Genomic DNA, 25,997 nt, shown 5'->3' on the forward strand with positions numbered 1-25,997 from the left:
CCACTCAGGATCAAAACCCAACTTACATAGACAACCGTGTAGATATCCCCATTCAACACGGCCTTCATCATGTCGATCTTTATAGCAAATGATACAATACATGAAAACACATACAAGTTAGTACTCCCTCTCTTATAGTTTATTAGGCGTACGCGTACCCTTAGGTCACAAATTTGATCAAGTTAACATTAATTATATTATTAAGTTTAGATTTCTATTTTCTAATGATATTTTGCATTATATACTTTAAATTATATATGTCAAATTGACGACCTAGGGATACGGGAAAGACTAGTAAACTGAGATGGAGGGAATACCTACTATGGAGTATGCATGTTACTAGTTACCCCCACTATGACCAGCCTTAATGATGGAGGTGGGACCAATAATTGTTGTTTTTCAGCAACAATTAATTACATGATATTTCTATAATACTAGTTATAGTTGGTAGTATCATACTAGCAATATCAAGCACATGGTACTAGTGTATACTATTATTTCTACAACGCATGATATCATGTATTAGTAGTATCATAATCTTTTTATATTTATTGATTTGTAGTAACTTCATGCAAATATGTGTACAAGATTTATTTAATATTTATTTTTCTGGATCTACGTGCTATGATACGATATCTACCTATGATACTCATCATTAATTATAGTGACACACAGAGAAAATAATACTCGTATGAACCATTAATATTCAAAAGCCTGTTTTTTGGGCCCAACCATTCCAGTCCGGCCCAGAACCTTCCAATCTTCCGCCGTACGCTTCCTGTTCTGTTCTGACCCGATCTGCCATTAGCGGAGCGGCCGCTTCTGTGAAACCCTGCAACATTTCCCGCCCCTCCTCGCCAAAAAATTCCCCACCCGCACACGGCGATGGAGGCCGCCGCCGAGGACCTCCTCGCCGCCCTCTCCTCCCCGAGCTCCGGCGCCGGGCTCCGCTCCCGCTTCTCCGCCTACCTCCAGCCCTTCTCGCCCCATCTGCCCGGCGCGAACCCTAACCCCACCAACCCGCCGCCGAAGAGGGCGACGAAGCAGCCCAAGCAGCAGCCGCCGCCGCCGCCTCCCGACGCGGCCGCCCTTCGCCCTCTCGCGAAGCGCTTCCTCCCGTTCCTCTGCCGCGCGCTCCACCTCCTCCCGCCGCTCCTCCGCCCGAACCCTAGCTCGGCCGACGCCGACGAGCTGCTCGAGATCTACGGCCTCGTCCTCGACTGCCTGGCGGCCATCTCCGCGTGCCTCGCCGGGAAGCCCTACGCCGTGCTGCTCCAGCGCGGCCACTTCGTGTGCTGCCTCGAGTCGCGCGGCCACTACGCGCGCGCCGAGGCGGAGGCTGCCGCCACCCTCGACGCCCTCCGCCACGCTCTCTCGCCAGCGCCCACGGCCGCCAAGCCTCGCCGTGGGGCCGCCAGTGCGGCTCCCCTCCTCCCCGACCCTGGCGTTGCAGGGGAGGCTGGAGCCGACCCTGAAATCAGCACACTGGCCATTGAGCTCACCGTCTGCCTTGCTAACTGTGCCAGCAAGGGCAAGGTCAAGGAAGGGGCCCCATACGAACGGGTACTCGTCCTCGTTGAGCAGATCCGGCCATGGCTCCGGTGAGATTTTGGGCTCTGCTAACTCTGCAATTTTTTCTCTACTACTATAATGCACCAGTTTTGAATTTAAACTAGAGCATCAATGCTGACCGTTGATTTGCTAAATCTAACGGATGAGATCCCGCGGATTCGCATGAACAGTAGAATGTAGTTGCCTCTACATCATTCTAGAACCGAGTTCAGATCACGGGACCCGTGCGCCCGGACGTTGAGCGCGTGGAAGCATATGGCGTGGAGCACCTCCCCGTCCTAGCTGTGCACGCAGACGCGGGCCTCCACAGGTGCGGCTCTGGCATGGCGAAGTGCACGGGGATCGCTAAGGCCGCGAGCAGCAGCGACAAGTGCTACAGCTGGTTCAGGTGACCCTGCCCCTGCGCCGGGAACGCCACCGTCACGACGGCGATATATGAGGGATATTCCATCATCGTGGATGATTGAGATCGGAGGGGGCGGAGCTGTTGAAGACCAGAGTTCATGCGCTTCGAGATATTCCACATGATCGCCTTGCTTCTGGCCTTGGCTAGCCGGGGGAGAGCGCAATTAAGAGTTCTTCACTCAAGTGCGGGAGCCCCGCGACGGCGCACGACGGGAGGGCAGCCCAGACTTCAAGCTGTGGAGACGGCCACCGGCTAAAGCAGTGTCACACACTGAGGCGTCAAGGAGCCGAAGACGCGGCCAGCAGGTTCTGGATTCGTCTCTCCTCGCCACAGCAAGTCTGCCCTGGTCCAGTTCCATGATACAGCTGGAAGCTAGATGACTTTTCCAGAAACATATACATTTGGTTCTGTGGTACGTGAGTGGATCTTCCGCGGGTAACTGATCTACGATACTAGATAGGAAATAATCCATACAGCAGACAGAAAGAAATCAAATGAGGTGCTTTATGTTCTACAGCATCTCAGATCTTATAAGATGAATGATTAGTTAGGCTGCAAATTCTGATCCTTCTTTGGAAACATAGACTAAATAAATAAGAAGCGCGCAATAACCAAAATACTTAGAAATTTTAGAGGTTAATTTTTATAAAGATACCATCAAAGGAACATTCGCTGTCTTATCTTTAATTCCTTTTTTATAATCTGTCCTACAAACTTGTATGTCCTAACAATTCACTAATTTTTTTTTCAAAAAAAACCAATAAAGATTTTGTACGTGTACAACTACTCTTGAAATTTTTAGTCCCAAATGTATGGCCGTAGAAACACATAGTGACACTGGCCCGTCCATAAATAAATTAAGTTATGTATGTATACCCCCTTTTAGCTATCTAGAACACGTTTTTGCCAATTTCGTATTGCACGATTAGGCTATTGCAACCCCTAGATTTCACAAATAGATATATTTTCCTTGGTATTGATGTATTTTTTTACAAGCTCTCTTGTTCATGGGATGCCTGAGAAATAACTGCTTTTAAGTCGACCCTAAGGACCGTATGATCTAAGTATTGAGACATCTTCAAGTTCAAAGGGATGTTAAGATCTCAGGCGGCTATAATTGTTGACTGAGACATAACTATTTCTAGGTCAACTGATAAATAGTCACTCCCCCTGGGTTACATGGTCTGAAAGTTATTGACGGTGTATTTATTTGTTTATTCCATTTTCTAGAAAAGAGTTATATTTGTACGTAGAATACATGAAAATATGTCACTTGTGAACTTTATTAAGAAACATTGACAATTAATTGGTGCAACTTATTTCTAAATCAACCAAGAAATTGTCACTGCCTTCGATAAATAGTCTATGTGTATTCTATGTCTTTTTGGTTGTGTATTCAACTTTTAATACAACTCATGTAATAAGTAAAATACATGAGAACATGTCACGTCTAAACTTCATGAAAACACTGCTAATATGTTTCATTTTAGGTATATTAAAGTAGGTTGTAAATTCAATTAGACATATAATGATATAACGTACTCCCCCGTTCCACGAAACATGTCGAAAAGAGTTATCAAAATTTGGATGTATCTACTACTATTTAGTGTCTAGATACATCTAAATTTTGATAAACCTTCGACATGTTTCGTGGGATGGAGGGAGTATGTTATTTGCTAGAGGATTTTGTCTTTAAATGTTAAGACATAGAAAATTGATTTTTAATATGCATGTAGTAAATAATATTTTTTAAGGTTATATTCTTCTACTATTACGTGCTACTTACTAGTTGTTTATTATAGAGTGCAGATACGGTGTGTGACTATGAGGTTTTGTCATTTTGCAGGATTCTAACTGAGGAGTCCAGCAGGAAGTATCTCACCCTGTTTGTGAATGCACTGAGCCGCTGTGCCATTTTCCTGGCTGCCGAGTCCTCATTTTTCAACTCTAACCTTGTTCGCAAATTCTGTCTTGCAACATTAGACGAGTGTGATAAGGCGCAAATGATGGAACGCTTGCCCCCTGTACGTGTCACTAGCAAATTGATTCCCGTACCATATATAAGTTAATTATATTGGTTGGTTAACGGTTTTACTGTTTATTCTGGTTGAAGGTTGCACGCAGGATTTGTTCTGCTGTCGATTTGAGTCGGGTAGGGAGCATGGAGCTTTTGCATGACGTGTTGAAGACTGCTCTTGAATCTGTGTTACGTGTCAAGGTAATGCATCGCTGGCACATGTTCTAGTTCACTAAAATTCAGAAGAACATTAAGGCCCAGTTCTTTTCGGCTTCAGCTTGTGCATAAGCCACTCTAGCTTGAGCTGCCCAGAGAAACCATGGTAAAATTAAGCTCATGAGAAACTGCACTCGAGTTCTTTTCGGCTTCCACTGTCCTAGCTTATTGTCTAGGCTATATAATGAAAAGTCTATAATGCCCCTGCAATGATTAGTGTTTTGACTACCTAATGTTGAGTCATTTCTTATTCTTTCTGCCGCAAATTCGAGGAGAAAACAATTGCATAGCATCACTTAACAGTGACGTTGTTCAGCTACAAAAATAGTTACTTTGTTTCGCCACAAGCAAGAGTATACTGCCTTCAACATCTTTGAACGGTGCATGTTAATTTCTCAGACATTTGTGTATCAAAAGTCATATATAATCACTTAATCAGCTAGTGCAGCATAAATCAACACAATACAATTTATAAAATTGGAGCACTACGTTTGTGCATCTGGAGAGCTAGCTATGTCTGAATGTCATCCATGCTCGTTGGCACCAGCAGCAGCTGCTACCCATAGTCCTTCACACCGTGAACTCACTGCATTCAGTTGCCATTTTACTTCTATGCACATGAGTAGATATCTCCATCTAAAAAATAGAGAAACGCAGCAGATGTACCTTCCCGTCGGGCGTCGGTGTAGCCCAGGCAGCAGCAGGCCGATGAAACACATTGTCTTCCACTAAAATTCAGAAGCATATCAATCTGCACGAAGACTCAGTTTGCGGTTTCTGAACTGTGATGTGCTGTGCTTATTTAATAATCTGCTGTAGAAAATTAGACACAGAAGTATGCAAAAGCGGGTGAAACAAACACTAAATAAAAAAAAGCCGGTTGGGGAAACAGGAAATGATAATCCACAGACTTACTAGATGTAACTTAAGTTTAGCAGTAAAGTGGTGACTTGACAAAATTACATGAACGTGAAGCTAGAAGTATGGTTCATAGATTTTTCAAAATTTGAACTGTGTGTGGTTCCTTATTTTGGAGACATGCGAGTGTGATTTGAAGTGAATAAGGCTTCTCAATAGCTGAATTTTGTCAATCTATCTTAGTAGACATTGTTATTGTTTCCTACCAAACAACTGTTTTGGTTGCTTACAGCCTTAAACCATCTAGAGCTCCACTCCCCTGTGACTGAGCAATTCCACGCAGATAAAACACATTGTCTTTCACTAAAATTCAGAAGCACATTAATCGCTTATTTTGCGGTTGCTGAACTGTGATGTGCTATGCTTATTTATAATCTCTGCTGTACAAATTAAGGCACAAAAGTAGGCAGAAGCGAGTAAAAGAAACATTAAAAATGTACCATTTCTGGTGCACTTTAGGTCTCATGTATTTTTGCACTCGATGTACCATTTCCATACTGTCAGTTTGCACCCGGTGAAAATTATAAGGCAATGAGTTTCTCTACCAAAGAAACATTGTTAACCATTGTAAGATCATGTACATTTTTTCAGGTCGAATTGCCTAAAGCTGTAAATGAACTCCTAGAATTTGTAGCATATTTTTCTCGGAGCTATCTCTCTTCAAATAAGGATTTACAAGTTAATGCTTCAGAACTACTTTACGTACAAGGTGGTTATCTTTCTGAGGTACATTCTGCACTGTTTTCTCAGCATTGATTGTTGTTAATGTGTGCCATTGTTATTTTTCATTAACTTATTTCCATGCAAATTATAGATTTCCCCTCCCATGGCCTCAGTTCTCCATCTTTATGCTACTGGATTACATTTCAGTTTGCAGCAAATAGAAAGCGAAGGTCACCCCGCTATATCAGTGGATTTTCCCAAGAATGAAAAGAATCTACAAACTTTGAACAGTGCACTTGGCACACTCGCACGGATTTTCTGTGTCACCGATGGCAAATCCAGTCAACGTGATAGTTTGGGGAAATATGCAAGTCCACCATCAGATGCGGGACACCCCAATAAGAAACACAGCTATAGTTATTCTGAGTCGCACGAGTATATTTATTTTGTGGCATATTTTGATGCTTTGGAGTTCGTTTGCAAGATACTATTGCAGCATGCAAATGCAGTTTGGAAGAACTTCTCTGAAGGAAAAACAGTCCCCAATTCGCGAAACATGACATGTATCTTTATGGCACTGGATCAATTCATTGATTTCAGCCTTATTGCTTATAGGTGAAGTCCATAAAACCATAGGTATTACCCCTGCCATAAGTGAATGATTTCTGATTTTGCAAGCTGTTTTTCGTGTGCTGTAACAGTTGTACGAAAAGGTCTGAAGAAGAGAAGGAGAGATTGCATGAACAACGTGGAACCTTACTGAGAGCCCTCGTTTCAGCAATCAAAATTTCCTTTATGACCAACAAGGCTATCCAGGTACTTAAGTCGCTTGTCCTATACTTTTTTCTTTCGAGAAAACGTTTGTCCTATACTTATAGTGAATCTTATTAATTTGAACATAAGACCATCTAGTCATTTACCGCTGGTGCTATGACTTGGTGCATTACATAATCCCTTGATTCAGCCTGTTATTATATCACTTTTGAGAGTCATCATTTTGTTGCAAGTAGAAATTATTACGAGTAAACATTTATGTACATTCTCCTATACCAGTGCTATTTCTGGGGAATTGTTGTTAAATACCTATTTACTGTTCTCTAGTACTATCCTTATTATTAATGCATTTTACTTTCATAGTCCAGAAGAGCTTGGCTTCTATCAATCGCGCCATTTCAAGTACATGGATAAAGCTCGAAGATTTCAATTTTTTGATCTCTTCTATCTTTAACATTGGTGTGACACTTTACAATATTGGGCATCTTGAAGAGGTACCCTTCTGAGGTGCTGGTCTATTACATTTTGCTTTTAACTATGGACTTTTAGATGTTAACCTCTGTAACTGCTTCAGGCCCCAAAGGCATTAGAACTATGCTGTCAAACAACATGGGCATACGCCAGCCTTTCTTACAGTAGACTATCAGCAACAATGGAAGGTCACATTGTCACTGAGGATCTACCAGAAGATACACTGAATGATATCATTACCAATGCATTTGCTAGGATAACAAAGATGGTTGACATTCTCAATAGATGTGGCTCAAAAGTGATACGTGATATTGTTGTGAAGAGCCTATCTGAATTGTTGGCTTATGGTGACACATCTGGTTATCACAAAAGTTATTTGGTTCTGATCAAGTTATGGGTGAAGGTATTGACATTAAAAACTAGAGAAACTATCCCGCTTCAAACACTTTGTTGATGTGGTTTCGTTTAATTTCTTATGCAAATACAGATAACACTAAAAGATTTTGGGGATGACCAATGTGTTGATAGTGCTCCGCTTCTCTATCACTCTCTTATGGGCTACCCGTCACCCTTGCCAAAGAAGTTGATAGGCTTAATCTTGGAGCAGGTATCAGAGTGTTTTGTGAAGATTAACAATGGTGTATCTGTCTTTTTAATCTCTTTTTGATGCGCGCAGTGCTTTCGACATGCATTGGTTTTTACAGGAATTATTCGCATATGGAGCAATGGAATCTCGTGCCACCATGCTCTGTGCAAATATGCAAAATAAAATAATAGACATTCTCTTGAATGAAATATATTGTTCAAAAGAATATTATCTGGACAGATCAAAGGTTTTGGTTAGAAAGGCACGTGCACTCCGTGCATCTGGGGTGCAAAACATAAGCAGCTGTCTTGTTTGCTTGTCTGACGCCATATCTTTACTGGTGAGCCCCCCACTCCCCTCCCTGCTGCCCCCTTCCTGCCCTATTTCCTTATGCCTACCACAAGGAAGATCTAAGATTCATTTTTTTCCTATTGATCCAGAAAGGTGTACTGGATTCATCTCAAGGCAATGCGATTGTTATCCATGAATTGGCTACTGCGTACTGCTTGCATGCACATTGTGCCCAGGAGGCAAATTATGGCGAGGAGGTAACTGCTTCATATGAATTGCTTGTATAGTCATCTGTATATTAGTCATCAAATGCGTTGCTTTGTTTGCTTATGGTTATTTGTTATTTCGAATAGGTAATCTTTGATGGTGTTAGGAGTGCTGTTGACTTGTGGTCAAAGATGGGTGCTTTGCATCATTGTTCTCCTGGTGAGATCTTTGAACAGCTATCAGAAACTCTTCTACCACTTCTTTGTTCTCTGGTTGATTTACTGGCGATGAAGGTAAGGCCATGCTAAAACTTATTAGGTTCGATAAGATGCAACTGCTGGCCTTTAGCAAGATAATTATGTGGTTTTTACTCTATATCAGGGCTGCTTTGAGCTTCAGTTTGAGCTGTGCAAGCTTATCATAATGATATGGAAGGAAGAAAACTTACCCCTAGAAAAGTTATTCTCCATGTTATTTATCAACGGCCGCCTTAATCATGCATGCTGTCATCTCCCAATGGACCAGAAATTTGTTTCTTATGTGGCACAGCATCTTGGTGTTGATTGCCACAATACAATATTCTGGAGAAACTGTTTCAAAGGGGATTATCCTTCTCTTTCTATGTTTCTTCAGCGGTTGTGGCCTGTTGATTTCTTTTCTCAATCATGCGAACAATCCTTTGAAATTCAGTTTGGTCTCAATGCTAGTGTTGATGAGATCGATAAAGTTGCATCATCTCTGGTTTCTGAAGTAAGTTCTGGTACTTGCGTAATTGCAATGCAGTAATGTAGTATGCATTGTCCTTTCCTTTTTCTTTTATGCATCTTGTATTGTTTGATTTTGCAGGTTCCTTCGAGTAATCAGTCAACCTATCTGGCTGGCTGTATATACTATGATTTGTCCGAAAGACTTCTGTCAAGAGGACAACCTCTTCAGGTAATCGGTTTCTCTCTCATCAATCACCTTGGTGGAAAATCTCCAGTTATTATGAAATTTGCTTGAATGTGGAGCTGCTCTATAGTTTAGCCTCCCTGTAACCTTTTTTTTTTGCAGGCCATTTCATATGGAAGGGAAGCCCTCCAATTGCGCAAGAAGCTCCTAAAAAAGAAGTTCAAATTTAATTTGGGCAAGTTTATAAGCAGGGAAAACCAATGTTCTGGTGGGCAAGGCTTTGTTTCACTTGAAGCATGGGGACCAACGATGGCTGAAATTTGGCCAGATTGCACTAGGCGAAGCAGCATGGGAGATTCTTTCCTGACTCCATGGAATGTACTTAGGTGTTACCTTGAAAGCATATTACAGGTATGGCAATTGTGTGGCATGGGGTACTTCCATTGCCATCAAAATGATTGAAAGAGTTGGTGGAATATGTGGCACCACCATAGCCATCAATCACGTAGTAACATGAGTCTAACCTACTTATGAGTGATGACTTGTGTGGACACTGCTCTGGCTGTTGGCAGTATCTTACAATTCGCAATCACTTCCATAGTGTAAAACATGGCCTCAAGTAGGCTACGGACATTTCTTATATTATTCACTATGTACACACAGGTTGCTCAGATGCATGAATTGATTGGCGATGGTGCTGAAGCAGAAGTTTTATTACGGACTGGACGGGAGATATCATGTTTCCAAGGACTACCAGTTTTTGCTGTTGTTTTTACATCAGAATTAGGTACGTCAATCTATTGATGATCTGTCTATTATTTTTTTGTTCTTTTGTTCATTTGTCCATTGTTTCATCTTTTAGGTCAATTATACCGCAAGAGGCAGCTATGGGATGCTGCAGAGGGCGAGCTTAAAGATGCTAGAAAGCTCCTTGCAGATAATGATGAATTCATTTCATGCAAGTCATGCAAGTTGACACTAGAGATATCAGTTGATGAGCAATATGGAGATCTGTTTTGGAATCTCTTTGAGAAAGACTTTCAGAAACGCTCAACATGCAATCTGTCTAATGCTTTAGGCATGTACCAATCAGCGATGAAGAAATTGAATGACACCTGTTCAGAATTTTCTGCTGGGTCCACCAATGATAAACTTAATACTAGTTGCATCTTGTGCAGCAAAGATTGTATTGCAGAAACCAAGCGTGGAGCTTGTGATCATGGGAAAGAACCCATAGCAGCCAAGGATAGAGTGTTACCTACATGTGCTCCTTGTTTCTTGTTCAGCCATGCACCTATTAACCAGTATGATGAGCTTGTGGGATTAAAATCCGAAAGGGGAAACTTGAAGAATGCCGAAAGTGCTCCACCATTGGATATTAATGTTAAGAGGGCATTCAGAACTTCACGTTTAGCTAAAGAACAGAATGTGGCAGCTCGTGCACAGACTAGAACCACCAGATCTAGTAAGCGAACTGCACATGTGAAGAGTGAAAAAGGTTTAGCTGAACTGAATAGTAAAAATGACATATCTTGGAGCAACGTTTTGTCCACAGATGCTTTGGTCTGTGGGACAAGCTGTTCTCTTTATGGTGTTGACGGCAACAGAGATGACATGTGCAGTATGTTTGGATGTTGGAACTGCCTTTTTGTTAATTCACTAAATTTTGAGTGCATTAAGAATATATTGCAGTTCAGAAAAGACTGCATTCGCCGACGCCATCTTGTGTCACTTCTGTTAAAAACAGGTACTGTATTTGTTCATATTCTGTTATGTGCCATATCAATCTGTGTTATACTGCAGTTATGGGACACACAATTGAGGGTTTTACATGGCTATGGAGGCTAAGGGACCTCATTGTTTGGTGACGTGGTGCTTAACTATGTCCAAACTAAGTTAACCAAGTGTTCCTTCACACAAAAGATGTGTGGCCAGCACAGTAGGTGCCACAAGTGTGGTGAGCTTAGCTAAATTATTAGCCCATGAACGTTTGCCATGGAGTTAGAAAAGAGTGACGAGCCACAACTGTGCCAGTGAAACAAACAGTTGCCTAAGTTTCTTACGCAAGTCGTACAAAGTAGGCAGTGTCGGAGCTTGACTGAATGATAAGCAGAGGCCAAGGAGGGGGGCCAGCTAGCTAATTTTATTGTCCGACTACCAAGTAATATCACTATGTATAGCTAATAATTTTATCCTCCACTGCAAGTAGACACTCCCTGTAAGCTCTATCATCACAAATATAGCACTCCACATGTTTACATGTGATACTTGGAAATTGTATACACCCTTTACCTTAAGTAGCTTTATCTAATTTCTTCTGTGATTGAGCTACCCGTTGGTTATTACTTCGTTAAGTTTCTTAATTCTTTTGTATTGTTCAGTCCTGATGCGTTGCCTTCTGCAGCAAGAGCCTTGGGAGCTCAGGGTGGAAAGCATGGAGCTCATGAAGTTCATAGTATCTACTGGCAGTGCATATCGTTGCTGTATTTCAGATGTCTTCCTCAAGGTTGTTATACAACCTATGGGCCTCATTTAATCGGATTAATCATGAATGTAAATACTGGTGATCTTCTTTCTTTAGAGTGTGCACAAATACTATATAGTATGAGTTTCTTTTTGCTGAAGGGTTCCCTTTCAGAACAGTCAAGGTTTGTCTTATCAACTCCCTGTTGTGCATCAGTCATGCATAACGTACTGGTCGTAGTATTTCATGGCCCTTGCTAAACTCTCATCATTTCATCACTATCTGCAGGGATGGTTGCTGCAGCCTCTCTAGTGTACAGATCTCTCATGTTGTTTCGTGGTTGCTGAAAGCTTTTGCGCTATCTGGAGAGAGTCCTTCACTTCTTCAGGAGGTCTGTGATATCCTTCAGTCATGTGCTCTTTTAATTTTAAATCCTTAGTGCATATATCCTTCAGTATGGAGCCAGACTATTTTTAAAAACCTTTTGTGGCTCCTGTGCTCAAATGCAACTCCCCTATTGCAGGTTTGTAGGCTACTTACATGCATATTCTTACTCTCAACGATAGATTCCACTGTCCAATTACCTTTGTTTTCCAAGGGATTTATCTCTTTGAATCACTGGGCTGCATACTTTCACCAAACTTCTGTTGGAACTTATCTTGATTGCAATTACCTTGCAAGCTTACAAGTATTGCCCAGAAAAATAGATAAGAAGGTTTGTACCATTCCAAGTTTACAACCGGATAAAAAAAATAGCCTCATACTTCATTTTCTAATAATTTCCCCTTTGGTTTTTTAGTGTGTTGCTGGCTTTTTGGCAGGCAAGACAGACGAGGTTCCAAAGTTTTTAAGGTTTAAAATTTTAAATATAAGTTGCTGATTTATTGTTTCGTATGGTGTATGTACGTGTATAACTAAACTACAATTTTTATATCAGGTTTCCGTCGACAGACATGGAACAACTTGAAAAACATGTAACGAAATTCTTCCATGAACTTCCTGATGTACCAATTGTGTGCATTAGTATGCTTGGAGGTGATATTGTGAATGTTCTCGGGGAAACACTTCTTCTCCCTTCCCTTTTTCCTGCTTGGATGTTGATCTCAAGGTTTGATTCAACAAACAAGCCTACCACGATGCTTCTACCAGTGGATCCTATTTCGAAAGGTATGTATATTTCCGGTTGTGATTGCATGTACTATAAGTTAATATTGGGTCTCTTGCACTTTTTATTCACATGTGTATTGTTTGACAGAAGCACATAATGGAGACTCCCCTATCAAAGAACTGGATAATGCAACTAGAGCATCAGATAAGAAATGGAATTGCCCTTGGAGCTACGCTATTATAGACTATGTGGCTCCAACTTTCAAAAAGCTACTTGAGGATAACTTTAGATCCCTCTCTGGTTCAACCGACATTCCAAAAGATGGACAAGCAAATGCCAGAAGATGGTGGTCAGATAGAATGAAGCTCAACGGCGACCTTAACGAGATACTGGAGTAAGATTTCTTCTGTCTGTTATCTGTAAAACTGTAAACTGTTTTATGATGACACTCTGGATATCTTGCTCAATCCAATATTGAAATTTTGTATTGATTATATTCTAATAATAATTATTCCTCTGTTCTGATATCTTTTTTACCGTTTTGAACAGAAACATGGAAGAATTGTGGCTAGGACCCTGGAAATGCCTTCTTCTGGGCCACCAATTAGCTGACCAACACAGTGAGGGCGAGGCGGTGCTGGAAAATTTAATCACTGGTCTAGAGTCAGAATTTAAGCTTGAAGTAGATCAAGCACTCATAAAGGTCATCCTTGGCGGGGTTGCATCAGTCGGTGAATTGAAAGAATGTGTTTCTCAACTTATATTATACAAAGGTTACTTTGGCAGGGGAGGGTGTTGTGGAAGGGATAGACTTAGAGCCTTCTCTTGCCAGATTGATGATGATGCACTGGTGATCATCGAGCATTTGTGCAATGGTATATTGACTGAGCTGGCTGGGCCAGTTGATAGAAAACCAGTCATTTTAGTCCTGGATACTGATGTGCAGGTGAGCAACATGATATCCTTTTAGTCGGCTATTTATTCTGTTATTAATTATTAAAAATGTCCTTTTAGTTCTGCCTTATAAGTTTTGACGGATGTTCTGCTTTACTTGTTAGCTGCTGTATGGGATAAATATCACAAATACTGTGTCATTTGCATCTAGCCTGATGTCATCTAAATGTAATTCATTTTTGTGGTAATAATTGAATAATGGATGAAATTAACACTAATGTTAGATTTTACATAGGTAAAGTTTAGTCATCTTACCATGTATGTTGCTTGGCTACAACCCCTTACTTTCTGCTTGAAGTTACACATCATTCTCAAAAGGATATGCTCTACTGCACCTATTGTTTGTCTAGCAATATTGCCAATATCAGCTTTTTTCGATCCCTATCATATATCTTCTTTAACCTCTTCTTAAAATGGCTGCATGCAGATGCTTCCTTGGGAGAACTTGCCTGCGTTAAGGAATCAAGAAATATACCGCATGCCATCAATGCGAAGCATCTTTCGAGCATTGACTAGAAGCACTAATCATCAGAAAAATGCTAGTTCCATAGCCCCTCCCTTTCCTGTTATTGACCCTTTCGATGCCTTCTATCTGTTGAATCCTAGTGGTGATTTGGCCAGCACAGAAGAAGAATTTGATCAGTTGTTCAGAAACTACGAGTGGAAGGTAAGGATGACTTGTTAAATATGAATCCAAGAATGGCACAAAGCCTGCTAAAGGATAATTTATTATTATTCTTAAAGCAATCACAAGCATATAATTGTGATGCGTTGATGGGATGCAGGGAAATACTGGGGGTGCTCCAACAGCTGATGAGCTTGTCTTGGCCCTCAGGAACCATGATCTTTTTCTCTACTTTGGACATGGAAGTGGTAATGCACTATGGATATTGATATTGATAGTTTTTTAATTTTATTGACTTTTGCACGCTGTGCTCGTCATTTGAACTTCCATGGCTTCAGCTCTTGAAGCTATCTAAAAACCCTCAGCAAATTTTTTTAAAAAATAAAAACCCTCAGCATAGCTACCCATGTGAATTATTTTGTGCAAAATTCTCAACCAGGCTTTTATTGAAAGCTTACACATGTCAACATTAACTAGATGGCACCATAATTTTAGGCTATGTATTAGTAGGAACTACTGCTTGTGATGCTAGTGCCAACTAATGTCTTCAAGTCTGACGGCTTATGCTATTACTGTTGAGGATTTTGAAATCCCACCACCGTTGCACAGAGTGTTCTAACTAGTCTGAAAATATGTTGCAGGAAGTCAGTATGTCTCAGGAAAGGAAATTGAGAAGTTAGATAATTGCGCGGCTGCTCTTCTTATGGGTTGCAGTAGTGGGACACTTGATTGCAAAGGAGGTTATGCTCCTCAAGGGGCCCCTTTGTCTTATTTATTGGCTGGTTCTCCTTCCGTCATTGCAAACCTCTGGGACGTCACAGATAAAGATATTGATCGATTTAGTAAAGCATTGCTCAATTCATGGTTGCAAGAAAATTTGATGGCCAACAAGGATTGCCCGAAATGTTGCCCATTGGCACAAGAATTTGAGTCCATGACCATTGCAGTGAAGGATAATGGTAAGCCAAGACGAAAAGGCTCGCGAAGTCGGAAGCATCAACAGACAGTAGAGGTAGATGACAGTAGTAACTGCTGTAATTGCGGGCACAAGCGAATAGCTTCGCATATAAGTGAAGCTAGGCGTGCCTGCAGGCTTCCACTTATGATTGGCGCATCTCCTGTTTGTTATGGTGTGCCTACTATCATCAGGAAGAAGTAATGTCCGTGCTCTAATGGGAGATAATCGATAATAGCATGCTGTAGTTCTGTGCTTTGAGCCACTGATTCCAGCCACATGGCACTGACAGAAGACATGGTATTGCACAAGCTCAAATGTGCTCATAGCATGCTTATGCTGTCATTTGTACTTGGCAGCGGATGCAGGACTAACAAGACAACGATGACCGGCACATGCCCTCAGATTTCTTTGTTTTATTACTGGATTGCTGACCCTGAAATTCCATCCATTTTGATGAGATACATGGGTACATACGAGTTGTTATTGTTATACATGTGCTTTAGAAATGTAATTCTGAGCACAGATGTAATATTATGTTCTGGGAAAGTAGCATGTAGAGCAAATGAACCTGCCCGAAGGCAATCAGTAATTGTTTGTATGATTCTGTACTACACTACAGTTCTTAGTCCTCTCTGTCGTAACATACTGTAGCTGGCTCCACTGTATGTTCTCATTGTTGGAAACTGTTACTACCTCTGTCCAAAAATAAGTGTCTTAGTTTTATTTAGATTTGAATGTATCTAGACATATTTTAGTTGTAGATACATTTGTAGCTAGAAAATGTACACTTATTTTTAGACAGAGGGAGTATATAAAATTCCTTTTCTGAAATATTATGTGTGGGCATGTTTCTGTTCTTCTGTCTGCAAGTATTTTTTGTGAAACTACTAGTGCTTGACTGTTTCGTGAGATAATAGCGCTTGCAAGTGCTGTACTCGGAATGAAATAAGAGCATCTCCAGTCGCGTCCCCCAAACCGTCCCCCAAAGCGATTTGGGGCGCGCCGGACAAAAAAAGCGTTCCAGCCGCGTCCCCCAAAGCCCTTTTTTGTCCGGCGCGCTCCGATACAGTGTCCGGCGCCCCGAGCCCGTCCCCGTCCCACAGGGGACGCACCGGGGACGCCGGACACAACGAAAAGCGAGGCCAACCGACGCGGGCCCGACCCGTCGCCGGCACAGGGGAAAATTCGTCTCACACTCCCGCCAAATCCCGCCGCTCCCGCCAAATCGCGCCTATACCGCCGCGCACAGGCCTCCCAAAACATATCCTGCCGCCGATTCATTTCTCCTATCCCGCCGATTTCTTTCTCCCTCCCGCCGTGCACCCGCCGCCGCTACCCTCTCCCCATTCCATGGCGCCGCCGACAGCCCCCAAAAAGATGGCGAAGAAAGCGGCCAAGAAGCCGCCGGGCAATGCGACGATAGGGGCGAAAGCGCCGTTCGCGAAGCCGCGGAAGGCGCCGGCTGCGAAGAAGAAGCCCGAAGGCATGACCGAAGATGAATGGCAGCAAGATTGCCTCGCGCCGGAAGCTATCGACGGCGGAGCCGGAAAGGACGGAGGGCGGCGGAGCCGGAGAAGAAGGCTCCGGCGGCGCGCCGGCCACCGGCCGCATAATCGCCGGGTGTATCGCCGCCACCAACGCGAGCCCATATAGTACGAACGTGCCGGTGTACGTTCCGGGAGTCTTCTCTCCGTCGCAAGCCGCCTTCTACAACGACGGCCCCTCCGCCACTCCCGGGTGCGTGACGCCTAACTTGTCGCCGCACTACCAGATGCGCCGCCGCACGGCGGCTTCAACCCCAACAACCTCTACTCCCCGGCGTACGAGCAACGCGAGCCGGGACCCGGTCCGGACGGCGGCCCTTTCACCGGCCGCAGGGGTCCGCTCGAATGCGACGGCGCCGGTGCCGAGGAGGACGACGGGGTTGAGGAGGAGGACGACGAGGAAGAGGACGGGGTGGAGGACGACGAGGAGGACGACGTTGAGGACGAAGAGGGCGGCGAGGAAGAGGGCGGCGAGGAAGAGGACGACGAGGGTGCCGATGACGATGATCTCGTGGAGGTAGACGCGGACGGCCTGAGGACGAAGAAGAAGAAGAAGAAGGCGTCGGGCACACGAGGCCCGAAGTGGACGGTTCCGGAAGATCTTTGTCCGTGCGAGTCGTGGGCGACGGTGAGCCATGACTCCATCATCGGCGCCAACCAAAAAGGCGGGAAGTATTGGGCGAGGATCAAGGCCGAGTTCGATGAGCGCAAGCCGATCAACAGCGACTACCGGAAAGTGCCAATGAAGAGGAGCCGAGAAGGCAATGTCGACGCGATGGGCCATCATCCAGGCGTCGGTGAACTCCTTCCATGGGTACCATCACGACTTAGAGACCGAGAGGCGACAGCGGCGCCGACGTCGGCCAACCGGTACGACTCGTTTCTTCCATAATCCGTAGCGCCCACATTGTGTTCGATGAAATGACTCTGCTTCCTTTGGTTAGTTTGATCGGGCTATGGAATTGTACGCCAAGTACTCGGATGGTCACAAGTCTTTCGCGCTGACGCATTGCTATGGCAAGCTCAAAATGAATGAGAAATGGAAGTTGACGCGCCCGTCGTTGTCCAAGGGGAAGGACGCCATTGATCCGGACGCGCCGCCGGCAACGTCGGCAGGGCGTCCCATCGGCAACAAGGCTGCCAAGGCCGCCTTGGCCGACGCTGCGTCGTCCGAGAAGACGCAGGCGTCGATCACGAAATGCCTCGCCGACGTCTCCTCGACCTTTATCTCCCGCGACAAGAAGGCCGACCAAAGGTGGGCCGAGCTGCTCAAGAGGCAAGAGGAGAAGCCGGAGCTCAAGAAACGCAGGGACGACATGTCCCCGCCGAGAACGTCGACGGAGGGAATGTCTCCCCGGACGCGAGCGGCGCACAACTTCTTCAAAGGCCGGATCCTCGACGACATCGAAGCCAAAATGGCGGCGGCGGACGCGGCGGCCCCGGCAGCGGCATCGGCATCGGCGGCAGCGGCAGCGCAGCAAGAGCAGGCCGACGCGTCTTCTACCGCTACACCTGCGTCGGCCTCCGCGTCGGCGACGGAGCAGTACGCACCATGCACGAGAACGAGGCGGATCGCGACGAGGTCGTCGTGCTCGACGGGCCCGCGTCGACTCGGGACACGACGCCGTCGACCAACCCCTTCTTCTAATTTGCATGCACCACCGGTCTGTAATATGATCGCGCGCCCAGTACTTTGATCGATCGCCGCTACTCTGATCGCGACGAACCGGCGGGAACGATCTCTTTTGAATGCATCTATTTAAATTTCTGATTGGGGACGGCGTTTGGGGGACACGGCTGGGGAGCGACGTCCCCCAAACGCGGCACGAACAAAACACGTCCCCCAAACGCTCGATCCGGCGCGGTTTGAGGGACGGTTTGGGGGACGCGACTGGAGATGCTCTAACACCAACACAGCAGCTGGGCAATTTGATCAGAAACAATAAAAAAAGGGGAGCACTAGGAATCGGACGCCGATTCCTAGCTTCCCATCGGACTAGGCCAGCCTTTGCTGCTTCCTAAAACTAGCGCGTTAAGTATTCTCCTAAAACTGCTCCCTTAAATCACGTCTGATCTGTAATCTCTAAGGCTAATTAAGCGGAACTTTTTAGTACTATTTGTTATGAAAGCTAATAATGCATGGGAAATTCAGATTCCATGCCATATACTAGTACGCTTCCTTTGAATCAAAATTGTGTTTCTCAAGCTTTTCAAAATTGCTTCCATGAAAAAAAAAATATGTTTACTTGTGGTGAGCTTCATTTCCAGATTAACTAAATTTTGATTTCCACCAAAAATATTTTGCTGCGATCGGACAACGAGGTTGCTTCCCTGTGAATCAACAATCTTTCTCGTTTTCATTGTTTTCATTGTTTCCATTTAGTTTATTTCCAGATTTGAAAGAATGTCCTTCGAATGACCAAATAACTGTTTCCATTTTGCTTCCAATGAAACAAATATGTGTGTTTGCCTCCAATATACTAACAAATATTCCTTTCCATCAATATTGCTTGCCAAAAAGTAGTGTGGACAAGTATTTTGTGCACATGGGAGTCAGTGCTCTCTTCACTTTTGAATTTTTGAAAATTTCAGATTCTCATATTTCTCTGCTTTCAAGAATTATGACATTAAATATGTAGATAGATGTGTATACGAGGATTGGAATAAAAAAAGTCTCGTCAAAAAATACGTTATATTTTTGGAGATGCAAAAAAGACAAATTTCTGACAAAATGTACGTACTATTGTACTACTATTTATAGTCAGAAATTTATCTTTTTTGTATTTTCCAAAATACAAAGTATTTTTTAATGGGATTTTTTTGACTACACTCCTCGTGTCTAAATCTATCTACATATTTAATGCCATAATTTTTGAAAACATTAAAGAGCGAGGTTTTGAAAATTTTCAAAAATCCAAAAATCCAAATATCACTTGTGCTCATGTGCACATGGTACTTTCCGGTGTTTACTTCAAATGAAACAATATATCTCTCAGAAAAGAGAAATGAATTTGCATCTAGAGAAAATGGTATTTGGATGTACTAATATTGGAATTTTCTTCCATGTACAATAATGGGGCAACATAAGTGACCCTACATGCCCCTGAGACTATAGAAGCATGCCTGTTAGGACAACACATGCTTGAACATAGCACCGGTGTGTAGACCACTGTTTTCGAGAAGGAGCCTCGACGAGATCATAGAAACGCCCGTGAACAGCGATGACCGTGTTGATGAAGAGCAATGGGGGCTCGTCGACGACCTGCAATCATCTCCTTGTAGAAACAGAAGTATGCATATAGTAGACATGTGAAGCATGGATGCTCTGAATGAAAACTATGTTCCTATCACAAAAGAAACTTAGGAAGCATGGATTTTCGGAAGCAAAACTGTGTAGTATCACAACATGTTGGGAAACATGAATTTTCGAAAAAAAGACTTTGTCAGTGTCAACGTATATGAGACTTATTGGAAGCATAGATGTTTCGAAACACAAAAGGCACGCTTTCCCCAAAAGATTGGGTACATAACTTTTTGATATACAACCCTAATACGGCCGGAGCATGCACTGATCAGCAATCTATAATGGTTGAGAGGCATGTTCAAAATAAAAGCTTCTTATAGATGATATAATTTGCTTCCAGTAATATCAAAACTTGCTTCAGTGTAAAATAAGAATCGGTCATAAGATTTTCTCCTTCAGGGCACAATGCTATTTCCATTTAAACAACAAATTCAAAAGATAGAGCATGGTTCTATTATGCAAAACTTGAAAAACATACATGCTTCGGAAGCATCAATTTTAGAACAACAAATGCAAAAGGTAGAGCATGGTTCTATTATGCAAACTTAAAAAATATATATGCTTTGGAAGCATCAATTTTATGCTATGTCAACATAACTAGTACCATATAGAAGCCTCGAAGGATCAAACATAACTATTAGCACGAGGGCAATATTTAAACTACAATGGTACTGAAATTCACTAACAAAAATCAAGAAGCAAGAAGCATGGTTATATGCCACAAACTATCCAGACCGAAGAAAAACATATAGTATACATAGGGATATTTCGAAGCAAGAGATTAGTGCTACCTGAATACAGATCATCTATATGTGAATCACTTGAAATTGGAAGCATGAATATTTCTACGCAAGTAATTAGTTTTTTCACAATATAACCAATATGTATTGGAGGCATAGATGTTTTGAAGCACATAAGTAGTGCTATCTCAGCATAACTCATCTATGGTGGAGACATATAAATTTCAAGTAATATTGGATATGCTTGCGTCCAGCATGTGGATACATCTTCCTCTGATGTACGTACCAATTTGATCTGAAACAATTTCTTTGTCTTGTCAGTTTACGCACGCTGCATGATGGGCAAAATACAAGCTATATCACCAGCTTAAGCAAGAACAAAACACAATCTGTTGGTGCCAAAATTACATGCTTGAACTACAAGAGTATAAATTGCTTGCAGGATATCACTCTCTCGGCTATAGCCTATGTGAACCAGCTGGTAAATTTGTTTACGAAAATCCAAGTGTGATACTCCCTCCGTTCCTTTATATAGTGCCTATAGATTTTCGGCATTTGTTTCAGAATATAAGGTTTTAGCTTAGCTTTTTTCAATTACCCCTCCCCATTCAGCTCCCAAATCGTTCAGCTCCCAAAAATTGTTATGGTAAGTTATAAAGATATGGATTTACCAAATTTTACGTTGATCTCAAATCGTTCAGCAAGGGGTCTTGTGTAAAAAATACTCTTGCGCTAATTTCCGTGCCAAAAAAAAATAGGCACTATAGAATGGAACAGAGGGAGTATTACCTTGTCCCTAAATCGTGCAGTCGTTGAAGAAATCACGATCGCAAACGTGAGCGTTTAGAAGCAGCCTACAACCCACATCTTTGGTTGGATTGGATCCTTTCCGGCCTGGTTGCGCCGCGTCTGCGCCGGTCGCCGGCCATTGATGCCCTGACGGCGGAGCTTCATGTGTGTGTTCCGGCGTCCGATTACCAGCAGGTGGAGGGGGAGCATCGGCTCGATGATAGGATGTGGCACCGTGATGAGGAGAGGGGTGGAGAACATGGATGCTGGGGCGGCGTGGAGAGCCGAGGGATGACGATGGAAAGGTCGCGAGGGCGGCGAAGGTCGATTTGGGGAGGTGTTTCAGGGGAGTGATTTGGGGAGGCGTTTTGGAAGGTACATGGGGAAAAATGCAAAACCAAGACGCTCGATGGAGATGCGATGGACGCTCTGGAAGAGGTCCGATGATTTGACAGCCATCGGACTCAGATATGTAGTATTTACCATAAAAAAAGCTACACAAGCCGCACAAGATGGATGCGGCATTTTCCTTTTCAACAAAGAATGTGAGATGATACATTGATGGAAAGCAATGGGCTGAGGTTAAGACAACTACTTTGGTACATGATCATGAACAAGTAAATTTAGGTTGAAATCGATGAATGCTGCTAAGGCACCACCAGGGAATCAGCTGTGCATGTGCTCCTCTGGTGGCTAGGCCCCTGCCATCTTAATTAGAGTCTAAGAACAGCCTTCCACGGTTCCTACGGCGTCGCCGGCGACGCCTATCTGGTCTCAGCATGCCCGCGCCTCTCCCTTCCGCCAGATCCAAATCATCCTCATCATCACCCTCCGAGGGGTAAGGGTAAGGGGTGGTTCCATTGGCACCACCGCTAACTGCATAATCTTCCTCAGCATTTGCAGGCACACCGCTTGGACTCTGGAGCCTCTGGGTACGATGACGCTGGGCGACTTGACGCATCATAAATATAATCAACCTTCGAGCATTGTCCGCTTCTCGGCCATTGCCATGGTCATCATCATCACTCTCTTCATCATCCAAGTCCACTCCATCCTCCAAGTCTAACACATAATCACCCCAGACCACAGCCCTCCCCATTTGTGAAGTAACCGTGCTGAGTGCGTCTTCCCTCTCTCTTTCAAACTCGAGTGATCTCCACTTCTGTTCAACAGCAGGGTCTACTTCCCTTGGCTGTACAAGAGGGTGCTCCGACTTCACATGCTTGCGGAGCTCCTTGTATGTCCCAACAAACGAGCACCCGTCCTGCATGCATGTTCTCCTTTTTCCATTCAGATAACCTCGAGCTGGTTCTACCACAGTCCAACCCTTTACCTTGCCACGGCATAATGGACATGCAAGGTCCATGGACCCGGTCTTCTCGCCTGCAGCCAATGGTACAAAGTCCAAGTTACTGCCAACAGTGCTTGCAGGAAGTTCCTCAAGCAGTGCCCCCTTGGTGTAGGCCTTCTTGAACTGATCCAGGCAGTTCGAGTGCCGATAGCTAGTTCCACACATGTAAGGGCGACAGCCCTTGTCATGTGATGAACAAAGGAGAAGCACAGCATTGTGTGGGTATTCCATGCAGACAGAGCAGTTGGCATCTTCCCAGTCCATCTTCTGCACAGCTGGCAGCGCTTTCTTCCGGTTGGCTTCTTTCATTGCCTTCCAGCGGTACGAGGGAATGGGGTATGGCGTGGCCCTGAGACGGCGAGCCACATGCCTCCTTGCCCTTGCAGTTCTTGCCATTTTCCTTGGAAACCTGTCTACAAATCCATCATTAGTTCACCACCACAAAACAGTGTAACTGATGATAAAACAGAGGATTAAGTGAGAACAGAAAGGAAGGTGAGAGTAAAAAGCACACCAGCAACATGAAGAAACAAAAGAAATCCCTTGGAATTTTGTTACTATAATTACAATCAAAGTAAAACACGAAGGGGAAAATGGAGTCATTCAGAACATTTCCTGTCTGGAATGGACCAAAGAGTTAAGTTATATTCATCCTCATTGTTTGCCAAACAAAAGAATCAGGATAAGGGGGGGTTGACAGCCTGAAACAGAAACACAATCAAAAGTGCCCTGATGATCTAAAGGTGGCATTTTCTTTAGGTTCTGGGATCATACACTGCTAACATCATCAGGAGAAAGGTCTACATCACAATCCAGAGACACTGTACAAGGTTGTGAATAGTAAAAAAAGCACACAAGTATAATAAGATGGCATCGACGCAACTGCTGTTTCCATAAGTCATAAGCTGAAGCATATTACTGACTAAGAGCGCACCATCTTCAAGGCAAATGATAATTTTGTAATAAGCAAAACGGCCCTCCCTCCCCCAGAACTAACTAAAATGATATAAGACATTACCACCCAATTGCAGCTTTACTCTTGAAGCAGCTTTTCCTTGTTAAACAGGCTACCAAACTTGAGATCCACAACAATGGCAAACAAGCAGCACCAGAAGTCAGAAATAGACTTTCTGGGGATCCAACCACAGTTGGGTAGGCACATAAAGAAACAAGGAGCTGGAACAACCAGGAGCATTAAACAATGAAATCAAACAAGATGTGATCTACATTCCCCCATTAAAAAAGTCACACCTAAGAGCCAGATAAGACCAGCTAAAGAGAGAAAACTAGCGACTCACATGGAGCATCTCAGCTCATCTCAGATCTGCCAGATTAGATGGGAGAAAACAAGGAACAACAGATAGCCTTTTTATTTTAATGGGACAGAATCATTTGATACTGCACTGGGGCCAAAGATTCCATCCTTTGAAGACATGCTAGCCAAGTTACCAGCGCACGAAAAGGATTTCGAAGCAAAGGTAGCAAGCCCCTTTAAGTTTTTTTTTCCGCTTTGCTCCTGGTCCTGCTTCCTTGATAAATACAGATTGCAGGCACATGGGAGGAGGTTGGGGGGAGATTATATTTTGCAACAACTTGGTGTCTTGGTCCCGAATTCGCCATTTGAAACTAAGATTAGTGGAAATGGATGTATTTTTTTTTCTTCGATCGAAAAGCAACATATCCACTAAACGGTGCGTTAACAACTACGCAAGATCTCTCTTCCTGCGCTTGAGGCAAAGTACCATGCGGCCTTAGCCATAACTGCCTGCCGGAATGCTGATCTTTCTGTACTTATGTGATCCGAGCAATTAACACAGGAGCAAATCTATAGAACGTCGCTGTGCTACTTTGCTTAAGATTCATGATTATTCATTCCTAGGGAAATGAACATCAACAGACTACTACAGTATATTTTTTCTTTCTTTATGTGAGTGGATCGTTTACTGGAGAGCAAAAAAAGCTAGACACACAGGAATTGCAAATTGTAATTACAGAATCGCATCGAAATGATGAGAGTTATCTTGCTTGCTACGCCACGCCATTGTGGCACACAGTTCCAATCTACACGCATCCATAATAACTGCCGTGCTTGATTTACTCGGAATTGGCGGAAAGTAAGCCTCCTCTGCTCAGCCAACTTGAAATCCAGGCCAAAGAAGGGACAATTCTAACCGCAACCACACAAATCCTCACTGTCCCATGTGAAATTCGCACGGATAAGATCGGTTGTGGCCACGCCATGAGAGATCCGTGCGTACACAGACCAACCCCCGGCAGCGCCAACCCGGATCACCGCCGGGACTCCCCATGCGCCGCCGCAAGGGGCCTCCTTCAGCCCGGACCAGCCGCATAACACTCGAATCGCTACCGAAACACCCGGAATTCGCCGGAACCGAGCCATTTCCCGGCAATTCCCAGCCCAACACGGGAGCACGGCACGCGGGAAGCACCCCGCCCACCATTCCACGCCCAGGACCTCACTCACTCACTCTACCCTCCGCAAACCAAACCCAACCAAATCAGAGGCGCCCGAATCAGGGGGCGGGACGGAGGGGCACGTACAGAGACGCACCTAGATCGCGGCGGGGTCGCCGAGGAGGCGCGCGGGTCGGGGACGGCGGTCCCGGCGGTGCGCGCGAGGCCGCGACGGAGGTGTTGTTGACGACGACGACGGGGAGGGGCGAGAGCAAGGGAGCGCGGGGGTGGGGAAGAGACAAGGACGCAAGTTATGGCGAGCGATTTCGGCCGAGGAAGAAAAAAAGAATAGACGGGAAAAAGTGGCGCAAAATGGGAATAAGATAAGGGGAGTTGGGAAATGACGCGAGGAGACTGGGCGGCGGGCCCGGGGTAGATTGGTGGAGGCGGGCACGTTGCGGGGTTCGCGTGGCGGATATGGTTGGGTTGGTGGTGGGTGGCGTGGGGGCGGTCCATGGACCGGGGCGGTGGGGGGTGGACACGGGGGGAATTGGGGTGAGGTGTGGTGCGTGGACCGGGTTCAGGGAGTGCTTGGAGGGTGGCGCCATTGTGACGCAACCGGCGGGATCGGGAGGGCGTGGCTTTTTTACATGTGTTGAGACGACGGTGGAGAATATTCTCTCCCTCTCCCTCCCTCCCTCCCTGCGGTCGGTCGGTCGATCTATCCCAGCTT

At 44.3% G+C, this 25,997-nt stretch overlaps 2 protein-coding genes across 4 annotated transcripts; one reads left to right on the forward strand and one right to left on the reverse strand.

The window, feature by feature from the left end:
• The first annotated feature begins 885 nt into the window (after positions 1 to 885).
• LOC124690729 (separase-like) lies at positions 886 to 15,817 on the forward strand. Its single transcript, XM_047224079.1, has 27 exons — positions 886 to 1,601; positions 3,825 to 4,002; positions 4,092 to 4,196; positions 5,721 to 5,855; positions 5,944 to 6,407; positions 6,494 to 6,608; positions 6,935 to 7,060; positions 7,141 to 7,440; positions 7,525 to 7,644; positions 7,742 to 7,963; positions 8,064 to 8,171; positions 8,268 to 8,414; positions 8,503 to 8,871; positions 8,968 to 9,057; positions 9,175 to 9,423; positions 9,676 to 9,799; positions 9,875 to 10,759; positions 11,417 to 11,660; positions 11,765 to 11,867; positions 12,000 to 12,191; positions 12,276 to 12,328; positions 12,414 to 12,643; positions 12,732 to 12,978; positions 13,134 to 13,530; positions 13,966 to 14,205; positions 14,324 to 14,411; positions 14,805 to 15,817. The coding sequence occupies exons 1-27, from the start codon at positions 886 to 888 to the stop codon at positions 15,320 to 15,322; spliced, it is 6,765 nt and encodes a 2,254-aa protein (XP_047080035.1). The 3' UTR covers positions 15,323 to 15,817.
• A 6,176-nt stretch (positions 15,818 to 21,993) lies between these two features.
• Positions 21,994 to 25,469, reverse strand: LOC124693214. 3 transcript variants are annotated; one of them, XM_047226678.1, is made up of 2 exons: positions 25,422 to 25,469; positions 21,994 to 23,258 (listed from the first exon to the last, which is right to left on the reverse strand). In XM_047226678.1, the coding sequence occupies exon 2, from the start codon at positions 23,243 to 23,245 to the stop codon at positions 22,208 to 22,210; it is 1,038 nt and encodes a 345-aa protein (XP_047082634.1). In that variant the 5' UTR covers positions 23,246 to 23,258; positions 25,422 to 25,469; the 3' UTR covers positions 21,994 to 22,207. The 3 variants fall into 3 exon arrangements, with proteins under 3 accessions (XP_047082634.1, XP_047082635.1, XP_047082636.1); XM_047226679.1 differs by having other exon boundaries at positions 21,994 to 23,262; positions 25,422 to 25,464; XM_047226680.1 differs by having other exon boundaries at positions 21,994 to 23,262; positions 25,412 to 25,426.
• Between the last annotated feature and the right edge of the window lie 528 nt (positions 25,470 to 25,997).

Source organism: Lolium rigidum, chromosome 2, assembly GCF_022539505.1.
Source record: "Lolium rigidum isolate FL_2022 chromosome 2, APGP_CSIRO_Lrig_0.1, whole genome shotgun sequence".
Classification (NCBI taxonomy): Eukaryota; Viridiplantae; Streptophyta; class Magnoliopsida; order Poales; family Poaceae; genus Lolium; species Lolium rigidum.